We start from the raw sequence: 15,703 nt of genomic DNA, 5'->3' as shown, positions 1-15,703 counted from the left end.
GAATAGTCTACGCTTCCAGTGTGTTTTATAAAATAGTTTTCATTGATTTTTTTTTTCAAGCGCAGCCAGCAGTTAATATTTCGTAGAAACCCAGTGGGTGACGTTTTCAAAGTAATCATGAGAAAACTTGAATATTGAAAGAAATTGTTTCCTGATATATTGAGGTATAAGGTTTATATTCGCGTAAGGATGTTTTGCTTCTGATGGCTGTTTTGCGCTCAGAACGAGTAACTGGAAATTCCTTGGAAAACGATTAAGGTGCGCACGACAGTTTATATACTAATTTTCAGTTGACTGCGGAAAATTGCATAGATCTTTATGAGTTTATGAATATAATATCCAAGCTTCCACCAATGAACAAAAATTACTGATCTTGTTGTAGAAAATAAATGGGTGCGTTTTTGAAATCAGATAACAGAAAAAAAGCAGGATCCATGAAGTTTTACAAAAATCATTTTAAATTATAGATTCCTAAACTTTACACAGTTGAGAGGCCACCTTGGACGACCAAGCTTTGTATGACGATATAAAACATTTATTCAATAAATGCAGAGAACGAAGAAGTCGATGACAACTTTCCTTTAATTTCAATAGCTAGGGCAACCCGATGGAGATGCAGTCACGATTCCTCAACAAAGACTACGTGGTGTGAGAGCTCCGCGTTTTCGTTGTTCACTGTACAGAATTTTGATTATTATTGATGAAAAGCCTGCAATATCTTGAAATACATTGAAGCCTCACTCAATATCTTGCAGCGATGTTTCGAGTTATGAGGGTCACTTCTTCATTTGTGCTAGAACCAGCGTTCATTTCTCACATTTTATCAGCAATGGACAACATCCTGTGACTGTTTCAGTCATGCGCAATGAGCGTGTGATGGGCTGACATATGTCGACACTGCATAATGGTGCCAAAAAAGAAAACAACCTTGTATTCCTTTCGAGCATAAATCTAGCTCATGGCACTATTTTTTGTACATCCGCAGGAGGTAATCGAATGCCCTATTTACTTCCCTCATCCTCCAAACAACACCTGTTGTCGATGCAAAAACAAGTTAAGAAAATAATGGTTCATGTTTTATTTTCGTGTGTTCTTTACCGTCAGTAGTGGGTCACATCCGGTGTACGCGCACTGCGTCTGCTATATCTCGCACGCAGCTGGTAATCTGCACAAATATCGGATGGAATTTCGCGCTGAGCGTGCAACCAGCGCCGATCTAAGCCCACAAACGGTACTGGACAGATCACCTACAATTATAGGCTACAGGAATCATCCGGAACGATATTTTCGATATACGTTTCTCTGCAGACGTTTTCCTGGCAATACAGCGGTGTGCTCTCTCAGTCAGCGCTTAAGACGTCGGTTATTTGGGCGGAATAATGAAGACGTACTTGCAATAAAGTTCTTGAGAAGCACACATTTCCCAAGCACTCTTTGGGTCAGTAAAAGAGGGAATTCTATTCCGCACTCCGTAATTGGTAATTTTATCATTGTAATATTGTTCTCAGCATCAACAATGCTTCATAAAAATATATTTATAAGCGCTGTAACAGTCTGCAAGTTATACGTATTTCTTACTTTGCAGTCAACTTGCGTAGGAAGGAACATGGAGTGGAACGCAAAGCACGTATTTTTGGTCACCCTCCTCGGTATCTTTCTTTTCAATAGTAGAATTCGCTTTCTCAAAGAATGTGATTACTCAGCGACTTGATGTAATTAGGAACTTAAAATTAATTTGAATTTGAAAAAGCAGAATTTAGGCAAAACGCACACTCGCATTGTCATCACCCTTTTTCAAAACAAGAGTATATATAGCGCTTTCTTCAGGTTCTGGCAGGTTAGCCCTGCGATAATTTAGGGTTCAGTTGAAGTAACGACCCAAATCTGCCCTCTAAGTAGGAAAATTTATATGTGTATAATTCTATCCTTCGACACTCTGACGCTCTCACCAAACTTTATGCTGAAAGCATGGGCTGCAGGAAATCTCAGAGGTGACTGATGCAACTTAATTTCCTCGAAGGTCCTTGATTGTGACCCTTGAAATAGAGTGGATGCATCGCAAACTATTCATACATGATTTATCTGGCACAGCTTATACCGCACGACGACTGTTGATGGGAATACCCCTGTAGTTTCTTCAGTGCCCCGCCGGGGTGGCGCAGTGGTTACGGCGCTCGACTACTGTTCCCAAAGACCCGGGATTGAATCCCGGCCTCCGCGGCCGCTTTTCGATGGAGGCGAAAAGCAAGGTGCCCGTGTGCTGTGCGATGTTAGTGCATGTTAAAGAACCCCAGGTGGTCTAAATTTCCGGAGTCCTCCTCTACGGCGTCTCTCATAGCCTGAGTTGCTTTGGGACGTTAAACCCCACAAACCAACCAGTTGCTTCTGCAGCAAGGCAGAACCAAATCGGTATTTAGACAATGCCGAACCTTAGCATCGGCGTTATGTGTGAGTTACTCAGCAATACGAGAACAAGCGTGCATTTCATGTTCGCGCAAACTCATTATTGATCACGATGTTTGTATACAATTTGATGCAATTTTAATCCAAAATCGACCGGGGTCGAATTTGGGCGTATCTGGCTCTAAATTTAGAACATGCCATCGTGTTCGCCAAAGCCGAATCAGGCCGGATATCGCTTTTGGCCCAAATAGGCCGAGGTCAAATTTAGGAAGTGGCCTAGTTCAAATGTTTGAGGTCCCAGAATGCGAGCCAGATGAGCAGTGGTGGTGTTTCAGGAAAAATATATGCAGGCGACTGGAAGACTCTGGGCATTCTGGGATGCAAAGTTGAATATTGGTGAAGATATGTACCGGTACGAATAAAGTTTGTCAGGTGCGCAATAGAATAAGCGAGGCACGAGAACAAGATAGGGCCGCCGGCTGCGAAAAAAAGCGAGCGGTACCGGCTTCTCGCGCCGCGCTTTTAAGTCAAATTCCATGACATCAGTGGCCATCCATCTGGCGGAAGAGGCCGCAACACGCCAAGGGCTACCTGCCGACCTCTAATCCGCGGTGGCACGACTCCCCGTCTTCCCCAGCACGCGTGCCGGGTCCGGGGAAGAAGACGCCTATTTCCGATGGAAATAAAAGTTGTGCAACCAACCAATCAGTGGAGCTTTTGCAAAAGTGCGCTTAATCTCTTAAGGCAGAATGCTCTACGGGCAGAAATCATAGCTATATATTATTTCGGGACAACAGAATATCAAGTGGCGTCTCCACACTAGATACTTCTCTATAGTGGTATGGTTTCCCTCTACATCCCGGTTGTTTTATTGATCACTTACAGTTTGTTTTGGTTCCAGTTAAATGATTAATGAGAGCAGCAGTCTCGAAAGTATGCGTTTGCAATATAGCAGTACACTTCATCTGGTGTTTTATCTATGCAGATCGAACAATTCTGAAATGACAGCTTATATGTTTGTATGCAAAATGCTCTTTAGGGCTCCAAGGAGGCAATTAATTATGGAGCGTTTTTAAAAGTAACAAGCATTAGACCTTCACTAAGCCTTCTCTGCATTCCGATTTCTACCAACAAAATCAAAACTCGTCTTCATGCATTATACTGTATTCTACGGCACCGCTGACACTGGGTATTTTCTCTCTTTTCTCATTCACAGCCACCCTGATATCTGTCTTTGCCAAAGCTAATGTTGGGAAGGCTCGCACCGACCAAGACGTCATGGCGAGGTTTTATTTTTATGGCCAAGCTCCTGAAGATAGAGCAGAAGAGAGAAATGCTCGAGCCCCCTCTGATGTCGTCGCTAGAATTTTCTTCGACGATCATGCTCTTGAAAATAGAGCGGAAGACATGAACGGCCTATAGTCGCCTCCAATTCTGCGGCTTGATTAATGTGGTGATCAAGCCCAGTAGTGTGGAATACAGCACTGAACAGGACGGATCAACAAGAACCCTGAACGCCGCCGTTTAGCAATAAAGCTCCCGCAAACCACAGTGTGTGTTTATTGCTAATTATCAGAACAAAACAAGAACGATAACGTAGTTATGAAATGTTGAACAAAGAACTACAACTTTGACAGGTCTTTGCCAAGTAGGGACAAACGGAAAGCTGTAAGAAAGTCTTTCTTCAACGGTAATAAATTCATTTTACTTTCATATAATAAATTGCTCCCGCATGACCTCACCAAACTATTATTTATACATTCATTTCGGTAATTTCTTTTATTTTCATGCAAACTATTTTCTACTTGACGTTTCATCAGCCAAGTCCAGCGCGTCAGAAGTCCATCTTGTCACAAGATGTGAAACACTACATTATTGCAGCGACGAACACCACCGCCAATGGAGCCTGCGCACAACAGCAGCCGAACTACGACGACCATGGGACACCATTGCGTCCAGCGCCATCTATACCAACAATCGCAGATATAAGATGACCTCTTCATCAGAACTTCTTCAGTGGGCACTCTGGCTGGACTTCTGGCAGCATCATGTCAAAGCCGCTTCTTCTATTCTTGTAGGTTAGTAACCAATCCCTCGACTCTGAAAGCAGTACCCGTTGTTCTATCCAGCTGACGTGCCCACCAAATGTTGTTACGATTTGTTGTACTGCACAAAATTTCCTCTTATCCTTACTGATGCTTTTTGGTGACATAGAACCCAACTCAGGAACCCATCGAAGAACAGCTAGCTTAAATGATGCAAGGACAAACAAACATACAGAAAAGATTGGATGAAATTGAGCCAAACTAGAAACATTTAAGCTACCTCCAAATCAATAGCAGAGGTCAGTACTAGGGTCTCTGATATTGAAAGAAGAGTTTGCACCGTTCAAAACAAGCTCACAGATTTGGGAGATCGGTCCTGACAGAATTATATTGACATTTATGGTACTACTGGGAACCCGATGAAATGCACGAGGAGCTTACCTCAAAAGTAGTTGAAGACATGCTCAACGACAGCTGGACATAAATGTGTCCTCTACAGAGATAATACACCATACTGGCCGCAAACAGCAAAACTGACCGAGTCCTACAATTCTAAAGCTTATCAACCATCACGAAAAACATAAGCATACTGCAGAGCTGTTATAGACTGAAAAAAAAAAAACGGGTACTTCGACTTCTGAAGATTTTTCATTTATAACCAAGCATAAAAGAAGAAAGGTATTGCAGTGCACATCCGGAATTAGGAAACCGGTGGGGGGGGGATAAGTACTGTATAAAGATTAAAGTTGAAAATGAGTTTTTTCTGTGGGACGACAATACAAATAAGCGGATACCGGCTGGGAAACGCATTTAGCCAAGCAAACATGAACCGAAGGGGCAACAATGAATCGATAGTAATGCTCAGGAACATTTTCAATGTCTGAACTTTAATACAACGAGCATACTTAATAAACCGGATGATATTTAGAGTATTTTATTAGCACACATACCTCATGCAATGATTATAACTTTTGAATGGCGTTCCCTTTACCCTGCTCTTGCTGAGACCGATTCGCTGGCTCTGTACCCTGTCTCATAGTCGGTAGGTGGGGCATCCACACCCTTTTCCTTACTTCTAAGGCGAATGATGGTTATCTGGAGACACCTAAAGCAGTTGAGGACAGTTCCTCGGCGGCTGCCCAGGGCCCGACTCCCGCTCCAACAAGCAAACAAATGCGCTCCTATGCTCACAAGGTATTGGTGGCACCTGAGGCGGCGGCGCCCGCCACTGCGGTGGTCCAGTCAACGGGTGGTGCAACAATGGCTTACGAACGCTGCAATTGCAACTTCCATTGGGGAAATGCCTTGGATGAAAGGAATGAGCCTCAGTTTTTCAAGATACGGAGTAGTTTTTGAGAAAAAGAGTCGTATCTCATTAGAGGTGGGAACCACTGTTTTGTCATTTCCAGAAGGATTAAGTTAGGAGATGTGCAGCTTGTGCACTAAACGTTTGTCGTCCATTATTTTGTACTGGCTATGTCTATACAACGGTTACTTTTGCAAGAAATAATAAAAGCTTCCTGTATTTTTGCTGTAGATTTACTTTGCTTCGGGAGCAACGCTCAACAAAGATGTTAATTTTCAACATTACATAGTGGCAGGATGCGCTATATTATTTGCGGTAAACTTTTAAAAAAATTTCTCTTCATTACGCAGGTTGTAATGTTAATGCAAGGCGGAAGTTTGAGCTCTATACTGCTAGGTGTGTTCACAACGGTTAAAAATCACTTAAAACTCGAAAGCATCAATAGAGGGCAACTTTGACACCAAACTAAAAAAAACATTTTCGATTTTTAATTAAATTCACCTCAAGAATACGTAGTACCTCAAAAATATTACATACTAAAATGTATTTCATAATATGGCTTGAAAAAATGCAGAACTGAGCGCTCCACACTGAGTACTTGCAAACCTCAAGATTGTATTCTGGCGCGATTCAATGAAATGTTGCTACTTAAACTTTTACTTTCTATTGTCCAAGCCCTGTTCTTTATTCCTGCAAACTCAGAAGTTCTAGATTTGTACTTTATTTCTCCAAATTTTATTAGAATCTGCAAAAACTCAAAAATATACAAAAATGAACAACTTTCATACGATTTAAAAAAAAATACCGCAACTTCGACCTTAATCGAAATAAAGATTTTCGTTCTATATTGCTCAATAGTTTTCAGTTTCATTTGTTTGCGATTTTGTTATATACTGTTGCATCCACCAAGGTGTGTTGCCGTATACAAGGAGGCCGGGAAACAAAAACCTGCGTTTTGTCTCATAATATTTCTGCATAAACCTGGCCCTGCTCAAAGATTCAACTACGTTCATTTTAAGAATAGCCGCATAGCCTCCTATTCTTGCGTATTACTCACCCTAGAGTACTAACACTTAGCGTGCAGTCAAGCGTCAAGACAACTCCACATTTATTCCCAAATAGGGAAGGGCTGGAAAGAAAGACAGGCCTATAGAAATATTCGAAGCTTGCATAAGAGGTACGCCCATTGTCGCTGTGACCACTTTCAAGTTTCTCAGACACTTCTTCACAAGCCGAGCCAACGTTTCGACAAGTGGATTTGTTTCATAGTCCACGTGTCGACACGATAGCTCGTCTTGCGAGCTGAGGCTCTCCCTCAACCTTTGTTCAATGCCTCTTTCATTCTGTATAGCCGTCTTCTTTTTCTCATTCTACTCTGGATCCTCAGACACCTGTTGCCGTTTTAAATATTATCGTTCTGATAATGATTTAACGTTATTGCGAATGCTGTTAAAATTTGAGCAATGAAGCTTTCTCTGTTAAGAGTCGGTGTTATTATCTATCCGGCTGTCTTAGCTATTACCTGAAATGTGTATTTTAAACAGATTAAACACATAAAGCTGCAGGTGACTAGTGAAACACCGAGTCAGGAAACTTGGATATTATTTGCACTTGCAAATAATAGATAATGAAATTAACTCCGTCTATGCGCCAAGTATTAGGTAGTACTTTATTGCCTCTATTTACGACGTCCAAAACTGCGTATATACGTACCTTCACCGGCTTCTCCTAGCTCGAGCTTACATTTCAGAATTCGGCCTAAAACTCAAAAGACTTTATCCTGTATATTCATTCCCTGATAAATGTAGCGACTGCAACATAGCGGCAGTGTGTTTGAGCAGGATGCGTTGCTTCGATCAAATACCGTGCATTACGAATGAGGGATTTTCGAAATTTTGTGTCAAATTTTTCAAATGATACCCTTAGTACGACTGAAAAATGCTGCACGAGATGACAGATATTGCTACGAGCCGAGTGAACAAGGTGAACGCGGACAAAATGTGTGGGATGATTGATGTTAATATGCCAAATAATTTGATGGGCTGTGGTGTTCTTCAACCCAGAGAATATTAGAAACTATTCATTGTGGTGTCTCCAGGCTCAAAACACCCGGCGCTCTGCTAGACCTGTTGTGAGTTCTATAGAGTCATAACATCCGGCTTTGTGTCAAGTGATGGTCATTCAACGAAAGCATCTTCTAATAGGACATCTATTATTAGCTCTATTTTTACAGACATTTTTTTAGGATTTGTAAAAATTTGTATTACGCACATTTAATGGGTTTTATTAAACTGCGAATCAGAAAAAAAAAGGTCTCCTTGTTGTAAAAGTAAGGTAGTATCGCATATTACGTTTTTGGTGAAACGCAGCAATCTTTCAAAGCGTAGTATAACGGTGTTCTTGAAGTTACTACCGCGCTCGAGAGCAGTAAGGAGTTCTGTTGAAGACCAATAGGGTTTGTTCTTTTGAACATTGTTAAGGCAACTGTAGTAGATTGTAGAGCCATATCGAGAGCATACTAACGGAAACAATCTTATGTGCTATTGTCTGAAAAATAATTGATCCTATGATATTTGGTTGACAAGCAAAAAGGAGCAGTTACTGCCATAAAAGCCTAATAGCATAACATTTTATTAGTAAATAGCAAACTCGACAGCCATCCCGAACAATTACTTGAAGTTATTCTTACAGCTCTGTTTCCCGACGTCCAAAAACTGTGCTCATAAATAACTTCTAGTGTGAAGCCAGAGCTTCCCTGCAAGTTCTTGGTATTAAACTGAATAAAATCCTGAAATATCCTTAGTGTGATTATATTGGATTCTAAACGTTCATCACAATGAGGTGTAACCAAATGAAGTAAGTCTAGTATACCCTAAAATGCCATATTGGAATAAAACGGTGGATGTTTTGCAAGTACTCGCCTGCCGCTATTCAATAGTGAAGAAATTCGGCTTTTTCGGTTTGACCTTCTTTTTCGTGATATAGCAACCCGAACGCCTACTATTACGAGTGTCGAGAACTGCACGAAATGTTTTGAACTATGACCAAGAAGGGAAATAACGGGCATATGGGCACGCCCCCATGACACTGCGAGCAACCTTTTACCTCTACCTAATAATTATAACCCTTAGTATATGCGGACAATGTGAACCGAAATCATTGAAAAGAAAGCCCAAAAGGACAATAGCACATCGCCTCCTTTTTTTTTATATCTTGTTCGCCGAAAATTTACTTTTTTTTCTACGAGTGCGCGTAATTTACATGCCATGCGGCCTGCAGAACAAGAAATGCGCAAATTATCTGGCCATACTCGCAGTCAGCTGCACGGCGCGAGAAGTCGACAGGGCACAAACGCTGGACCTGCTCACGCGCCTGCTGTCACCACACTTCTCCGAAAGAGCATTCTGAACCCCCCATGTTTCCTAAACTTTAGAGCTGAACGCTACTTCCACTGTACTGAACAAAATACTGTGGCCCTACTGATTGTTTCCCATATCGCCCACGAGCTGCACGAAAAAGCTTCTCTTCAACATGATGATGCAGCAACCCGAACGAGTGCCCAGAAATAATGACTTTTTCCTTTACATAGGATTTCTATAGGAATACAAGAACGGCGTTAAATATCCCCGATATCTCGTATGCGAGCTTGTTTCTTTGAGTAAGTTTAAACTTATAACGCGTTCAGCCTGTCAGATCGTCCTGCTGCTCGCAAACTCTCCCAACTTCTTACCATCTAAGACCTTTCTTCGACGGTGACCTCTGCGTGTCGCAGTTAAAAATTTGGCGGAGGAGTAGAGCAGTTTTCGCATGAGAATGTTATACATGATTGCAAATGCGGGCTTTTTCGCAAAGCGAACTTTTTTTAAACATGTATTCTCCTCTGAAATCCTCATCGCTATACCATAGAAGGCTACTTACTGTGGGATAGGCTATAGACTCCGTGCGATCATTGCTGTTTCCATTTATATAAACTGCCATAATTTAAAAGCAGTTGAGGTCAGCATTCAAGATCTTTCGTGGCTGAGCCTACTTCAACACTTTAGCCAAATCTTCTGTCGAGGAAAAAAAAAAACGTTTCTCGCAAGTTGACGCATTCGCGGCTATCAAAATTAGGCTTAAATGGCTATATGTTGGCAGTTTATATAGAAATCTAAACATAAATTCGCACTAGGAACACAATTCCTATGCTGCTGTTTTCATATTTTGTCATCACCTGATGCCATCGGAAACCAGTGCCAGTTCTTTCGTAAACGCGGCCCTTCTGAGTATGTTTTCCTAATTAGGTTTTTCTAAACGCAATTAGAAATACACAATTTGTGTGCACAAGTGCTGCACTGCCACGGAGTGAAGATATTTCCTGAGGTTTGAATGCTTTATTTACCTCCGTCTACTCGGCTCTAGTCTTAGGCCACATTGTGATCAGAATATACACGTCTATTTCAGCGCGTCTTTGCAAAGAGCTGTGGTGAAGCCATCTTCATGACGTCTCCGTCTGTTTGCAGTGCACTTCCTTTTATGCCACAACATGTAGATATGATTCACAGGTCGCTGTTGATTCTCTGAAGTAGGACCCGCACTTTTTCTTTTGGCACAGCCAGGAATGAGTATGTGTCCAACTCAAGATCAAGCTGCGGAAAATAAAAGAAAGGTTGTAGTCAACTATGCTTGTGAAAGATAACTCTACTTCACATTTCATAATTATTTGTTTCAAGAATATTTCATTCCTTTCTCGCATCATCTGTGTATAAACGAGCTTGCATGGGCATATTCTGACCCACCGCGAAATTTTCACATTTGTTTAGCCTACTTTCCAGTACATTTGAATGTATTTCTTCATATAATTAATCATTATGCTCACTGGTTATTCCTTATGGCTGCAACAATTTCATACACATAAATGAAAAAATTATGAGGCACTTTAGCTAATAAAGCAGTGAAAGGCGAAAGCCTGAGTGCCGCATATGCTACGCAAGTAATCATTAGGTAGTCATGTTAGTCATTAATAAATAAAGAGGCACTAATTAGTAATTCACCGTCGATCATTATCTGTTCGTAATTAGTCATTAATTTTCGGTAAATTCCTATAACTTTGTAATTTATCACTAGTCATTATTCACTGATAATTCGATCAGTATTTAGCCATTAATTAGTAATTGACCATTGATTGGTATATGGCCATATAAGGCACGCATTTGCGCATACTGTGGTGGTGCTCTTTGATTGGCCGAGACCTCCATGACGTCATCCCGTCTCGACCAATCAGAGCCGCCGCAAAAGCGGGACACATCTTGTTCACTACAGTATGAGGCGTTAAAGGCTTTCGCCTTAAAACTAGTGTTGCTCTCCGTGCGTTCCTTTTCGCCTGTCCCGGCCAAACTGCCGAAGAACTAAGGGCCTCTTCATCGTAACCCATCACTCATACTCGCCTTCCAATGTCTCTACCTCCGAGCGGCAGGGAGTGTGCAGGACGAATACCCGCACTTTTTCCTTTGGCGGTTGGCAGAATCTTTTTCCCGCTTTTGGCTTATGTGAGGCACGAAATGCGTTGGTGAGAAACGCCTGAGGTTGACGGATGCTCCGCCATACCATAAGCCTCGGCATTCATCGCAGTTGATCATTGACCTCTACGCTTTCGTGCAAGCGTATCCACTCCTTAAATTTTGCAGGGAAACGCCCAGAGATTCAAATTAACAAACTTGCTGGTGGACTACTCCTCCATATTGCGAGACTTCTACGCCGTCACAGTGGAGCGGTATCAGATAGAATTAGCTCGCGGGAGATGTGCTAGCCTAATTGTGCACGGGTTTACCGCACGCCTTCAATGTACGAGATGTGGTCGTACCAGATTTCTCCCCTACCACTGCGTGTGCGCTGCGGGCGTCGGTATTTGTCTTTGCTCTCCCCTCTGCTAAATATATCCATCCCAGCAGCATTTTAAGTATATTTACCACTAATGTACAAAACTTTTTTACATGCGTTGTGATGGGAAGGTGGCAAAAGGCCACACATGAGTAGTACGACTAGCCCCATCTCCCTCCTCTGCAGCGGCGGACGCTTTGACAAAGGTAAGTAGTATAAATGACACAAAGGTACATTACACCTGCGAAACTAGTGTGTAAACAATAGACACAAGACGCAAACTACACCATCATGTAATAAATCAAAATAAACGGCAGAATAATAACAATCATTCTTCAGACAGGGCATATTGGTCAAGTTTAGGTAGCGCGCCTAAATTCTCTATTATGAGGTGGTATTTATCCAAAGCCTGCGGAATGCAGGAATTAACCACCATCTGAAATGCATATTTTATGCGAGACCTAGCTACAAGACTTATTATGTGTACCTTACTTAATATAAAGATGTGTTTGTTTGTTTTTGCAAGATTGCCAAAGATATCAAGGTTTGTTCCTTTGCGATGTTCAGATTTAATTGTTGACAGCAGCTGAAACTCGTACAGTTTTTGTAATTTCATAATTTTAGTTTAATGAATAATAGGAATGTGTAAGCGTCATAACGCTTCTTTGAAATCACTCTTATAGCTTTCCTTGCATCATATTTAGCTTTACATTGCCTTCATTCGGCCATTTCCACATGCTAGATGGCAATAGCGCAAATGCACTTCAAACAGAGCGATATATATGAGAAAGGTATGGTGTACTGGGAGAAAAACAAGCACTTCCTTAACATGCATAATGCCTTAGATGATAGTGCGCAGGCAGTCAGTGTGATCGCCCCAAAGAATAAATTCACTAAATACTTTTTCCGGGTATTCACCGATAAAATAAGTTCAAAACGGAGTTCTTTAAGTGCAGGGGCTCAACAAAGTTACATGGAAGAGGTTTTGAGCGGAATAATAGAGTTTTTTTTTTAAGCAATTAATCAGAAACGAATTACTAAGATACCCTGCACGGACATTACCAGAGTAAGGTTGCCCCGTTTTTATTAAGTCGTTAGCATCTCTCCTACTAAAAAGTACATCGGTCATCTGCTCACAGATAGTAGTTAGCGATATTTTAAATGTTTGCAAAGATGACTTTATATATCATGAACAAGGCGACCCAACGCTGCTTTAATAACACCAGCAGTAGATACCTTTTGGTCAACGCAAACGGACTGATACCTTTTTGATAAAAAGCTCTTTATCTAATCATTTGGTATATCTCGAATTCCATACCAAACCATTTTTCTAGCACAGCAATGTCATTTATTTGAGTCGACAAAAAATTAAGGGAGTTCAACGCTCTTGAACAACATGTGGACCGAAAGCTTTTACTGCGGCCCACCGAGCATTGCATCGAACACAATCAGCGTTTCGTTGAACGCACCAAAGTTCGCCGGCGTTCTAGGCCGAATCCACTTTTTTACTCTACGTATAAGATGCCGGCAGACGCTTTCTTTCCCACTCGGCCAGCTCTCCGCGGTGGCCCGCGCAGACAGTGAAGTTGCCCATCGACACGCTGGTGCGCTCCTTCCCGGAACCTCCCCTCTCATGGATCACACGTGTGCCTCCCGGCTCCTTACATAGACATATATTATGTTGGGGCATGCAAAAGGAAAGAAAAATAAAGAGCCTCGACCCGTGCCACAAAGCATAAAGGGCTGGACTGCTGGAACAATACGGGCTGTCTCGCCGCACACTACTACCTCGATCTCTCATTCTGTCTACCCAAGAGGCAGAAACTTACCGCCGCCTACAAACTAATACGTTTCTTTCACCATCTATTCTATACATCTGGTAGCCCTCCCTTTATTCCCATGACTGCCCTCATTGCGGTGAGCAGCCAAAACATGATTTGGGCGTGTCAGGTGACTCCTTCCTTTGCCCACTCCCTCACCCCTACATAGAATATTGTGAGGCCGCCATGGAGGTCCCTGCCTGGAGCGCCAGCAATGGCTGGCTCGCCGAGCAGTTACTTCTGTCTCGGCCAGCGAAGTACCTGAACAGAGGGTTCCCCAGCTGGCAGAAAAAAAATAAAATGTTTTTTCCTCATCCTCCTCCATGCCGGTGCGCGCATCTGCTGGAATGCCGATACCGTCCTCCTCCAATCTGTAGCAAACGCGGCAGCAGAAAATCTGTGGAACGGCTTAACTGATTGCCACGGTTACAGGGCGTGCGCACTGCCTCTCTTTTTCAGGCACCTCGATATGGGTGAAGGGTAGCTTATAATGAAGCTTTCGCTACAAAATAAATTGGTAACCTCTGAAGAGCAGGTCTCTCTCACGATACAAGTGTCACAAAATCCGTCCCGTCGCTCAGTAACTAAATTTTTATTTTATAATGACTCCTAATGCCACAACACGACGAATGAGGCTTCTCCAGGCGCAGCAAGGTCATGGTGTCCGCTGAACGAGAAGTTTAATGTTTTTACGTTTCTCAGCTACCTGGCTGGCTACCTTTCGTTCGCTTGCTGACCTCAGGAAAGTGTTATAAAACCCCAGAAACAGCAGAAACACATAAGAACAGGTAAATGGGAGAAAAAAACGGCCTGTGTTGTCTCCTTGTCTTTGTCTTGTTTTTTCCGCGGTTTTAATTTTGCGATGAAATATAAACCAGGCGCAAATCCACCACTTCATGTGGTCGAAAGTTAATAATCAAAGAACAATGAAAGTTGAGCCTTTAAGGATATGACGCAATAGCGTTTCAAAGAACCGGTCAATATTATGCCACACCTTAAAATTTTATTTCAATTAGGTTTTATTTTTTATGCGCCAATAGTTAGCATCAGCAAATATTGATTTTTCATTCTAATCATTTGAATGCGTTGTTCATTGTTCAATTATTTCGATTCATTCTTTACACAATCTGTAATTTTTGGTGTCTACGAAGCACTGGATTGTCATTGCGTTCATTTGACAACTTCAAACCCATTCTACAATTGATTTATTTTTCAATTATTTCGATTAATCACTTGAGAAATTACGCACACTAGATGTTCCTAATAACCGCCATCAAGCATTGCATTATATTCTCAGAAATTTTAAACCTCCGGACTTTCTTATAATTTTTTATAATTTATTTCATTCATGAAATAATTACAATGATTTTATTACCTTCTCATTCCCAACCGCACTCAAGTCAATAATCAATCACTAGAAACTGTAATTACCAATACATGGCGTTTTTATGCGGACCCAATTATTTCCGACAGACGTTGCGGACAACTGCGACTACAACGACGCCAATGGCTTGTAGACCGAACGAGCTGTATAATCTGACGCTGAAAATATTCCCCGTAGTGTGGCTCACCGAGTGGTTACGTCATCTATTCATTGTGCATCCATGATTGCTCGGTCAGTAGGAAGCCTTAGCACAAGTTTTATTCTAATATCCTTCCTCAAAACCTTCCTGTAAATACGCCCTAACTTTAGTGTGTACCTGAGCGTCTCGGCCGCAGACCGTGAATAAATCTGATTCGGTTTTTTCTATTTGATCACATACCTACGTCTCCAACGGGGCAATATTGTATAGGGATTGCAGAGCATACCATAAGTAAGAAAGAACAGTCGAAGATAAAAAAAATACCAAACTAAACAACAACTAATAAAAAAGCATTGAATATAATATACAACGAAATTCACAAAGAACGCAGTGAACAACGTAATGGAACTTATTGAAAACAGATGTCAAGCAGGGCTCAGGTACACATAGTAGATCGAACGATTACTACACTTTCGCACAGATGACTCCATTCTTTTATAGAGTAAAAGAAAAATAAGTAAGCAGAGACATTCTTCCGGAAAGCAGTCTCTCTACACTTTGTGATGATCACTTCTAGAAGAAATAGTGTGAGCCCACTAGGTAAATTTTCTTCTTTACTTCCACGGTTGCCACCCAAGTTTGGTCGAAGTGTTTGTCAGGCTAAAGGCAAAGTTACAACTACTACTTAGTAATCGGGCAGCGCGGATATGAATACGTTCTGGTTTGTTAATTATGTTATGCGTATGT

General features: G+C 41.7%; 1 protein-coding gene across 1 annotated transcript in view; it reads right to left on the bottom strand.

Annotated features, from left to right (window-relative positions):
- Window positions 1-10,182: 10,182 nt before the first annotated feature.
- LOC146189498 (cytochrome P450 3A6-like) overlaps window positions 10,183-15,703 on the bottom strand; it is a 29,121-nt gene continuing 23,600 nt past the window's right edge. The window contains exon 10 of the mRNA XM_084603271.1: window positions 10,183-10,382. Within this exon, the coding sequence (XP_084459397.1) occupies window positions 10,293-10,382 (90 nt within the window). The 3' untranslated portion in view covers window positions 10,183-10,292. The remainder of the gene's footprint in view (window positions 10,383-15,703) is intronic.

The sequence above is a fragment of the Amblyomma maculatum genome, chromosome 5 (assembly GCF_055883805.1).
Source record: "Amblyomma maculatum isolate TAMU_Amacu chromosome 5, ASM5588380v1, whole genome shotgun sequence".
NCBI classification, from domain to species: domain Eukaryota; kingdom Metazoa; phylum Arthropoda; class Arachnida; order Ixodida; family Ixodidae; genus Amblyomma; species Amblyomma maculatum.
Note: the sequence above shows the minus strand (reverse complement) of the source record. Positions and strands in the feature narration are given on the sequence as shown.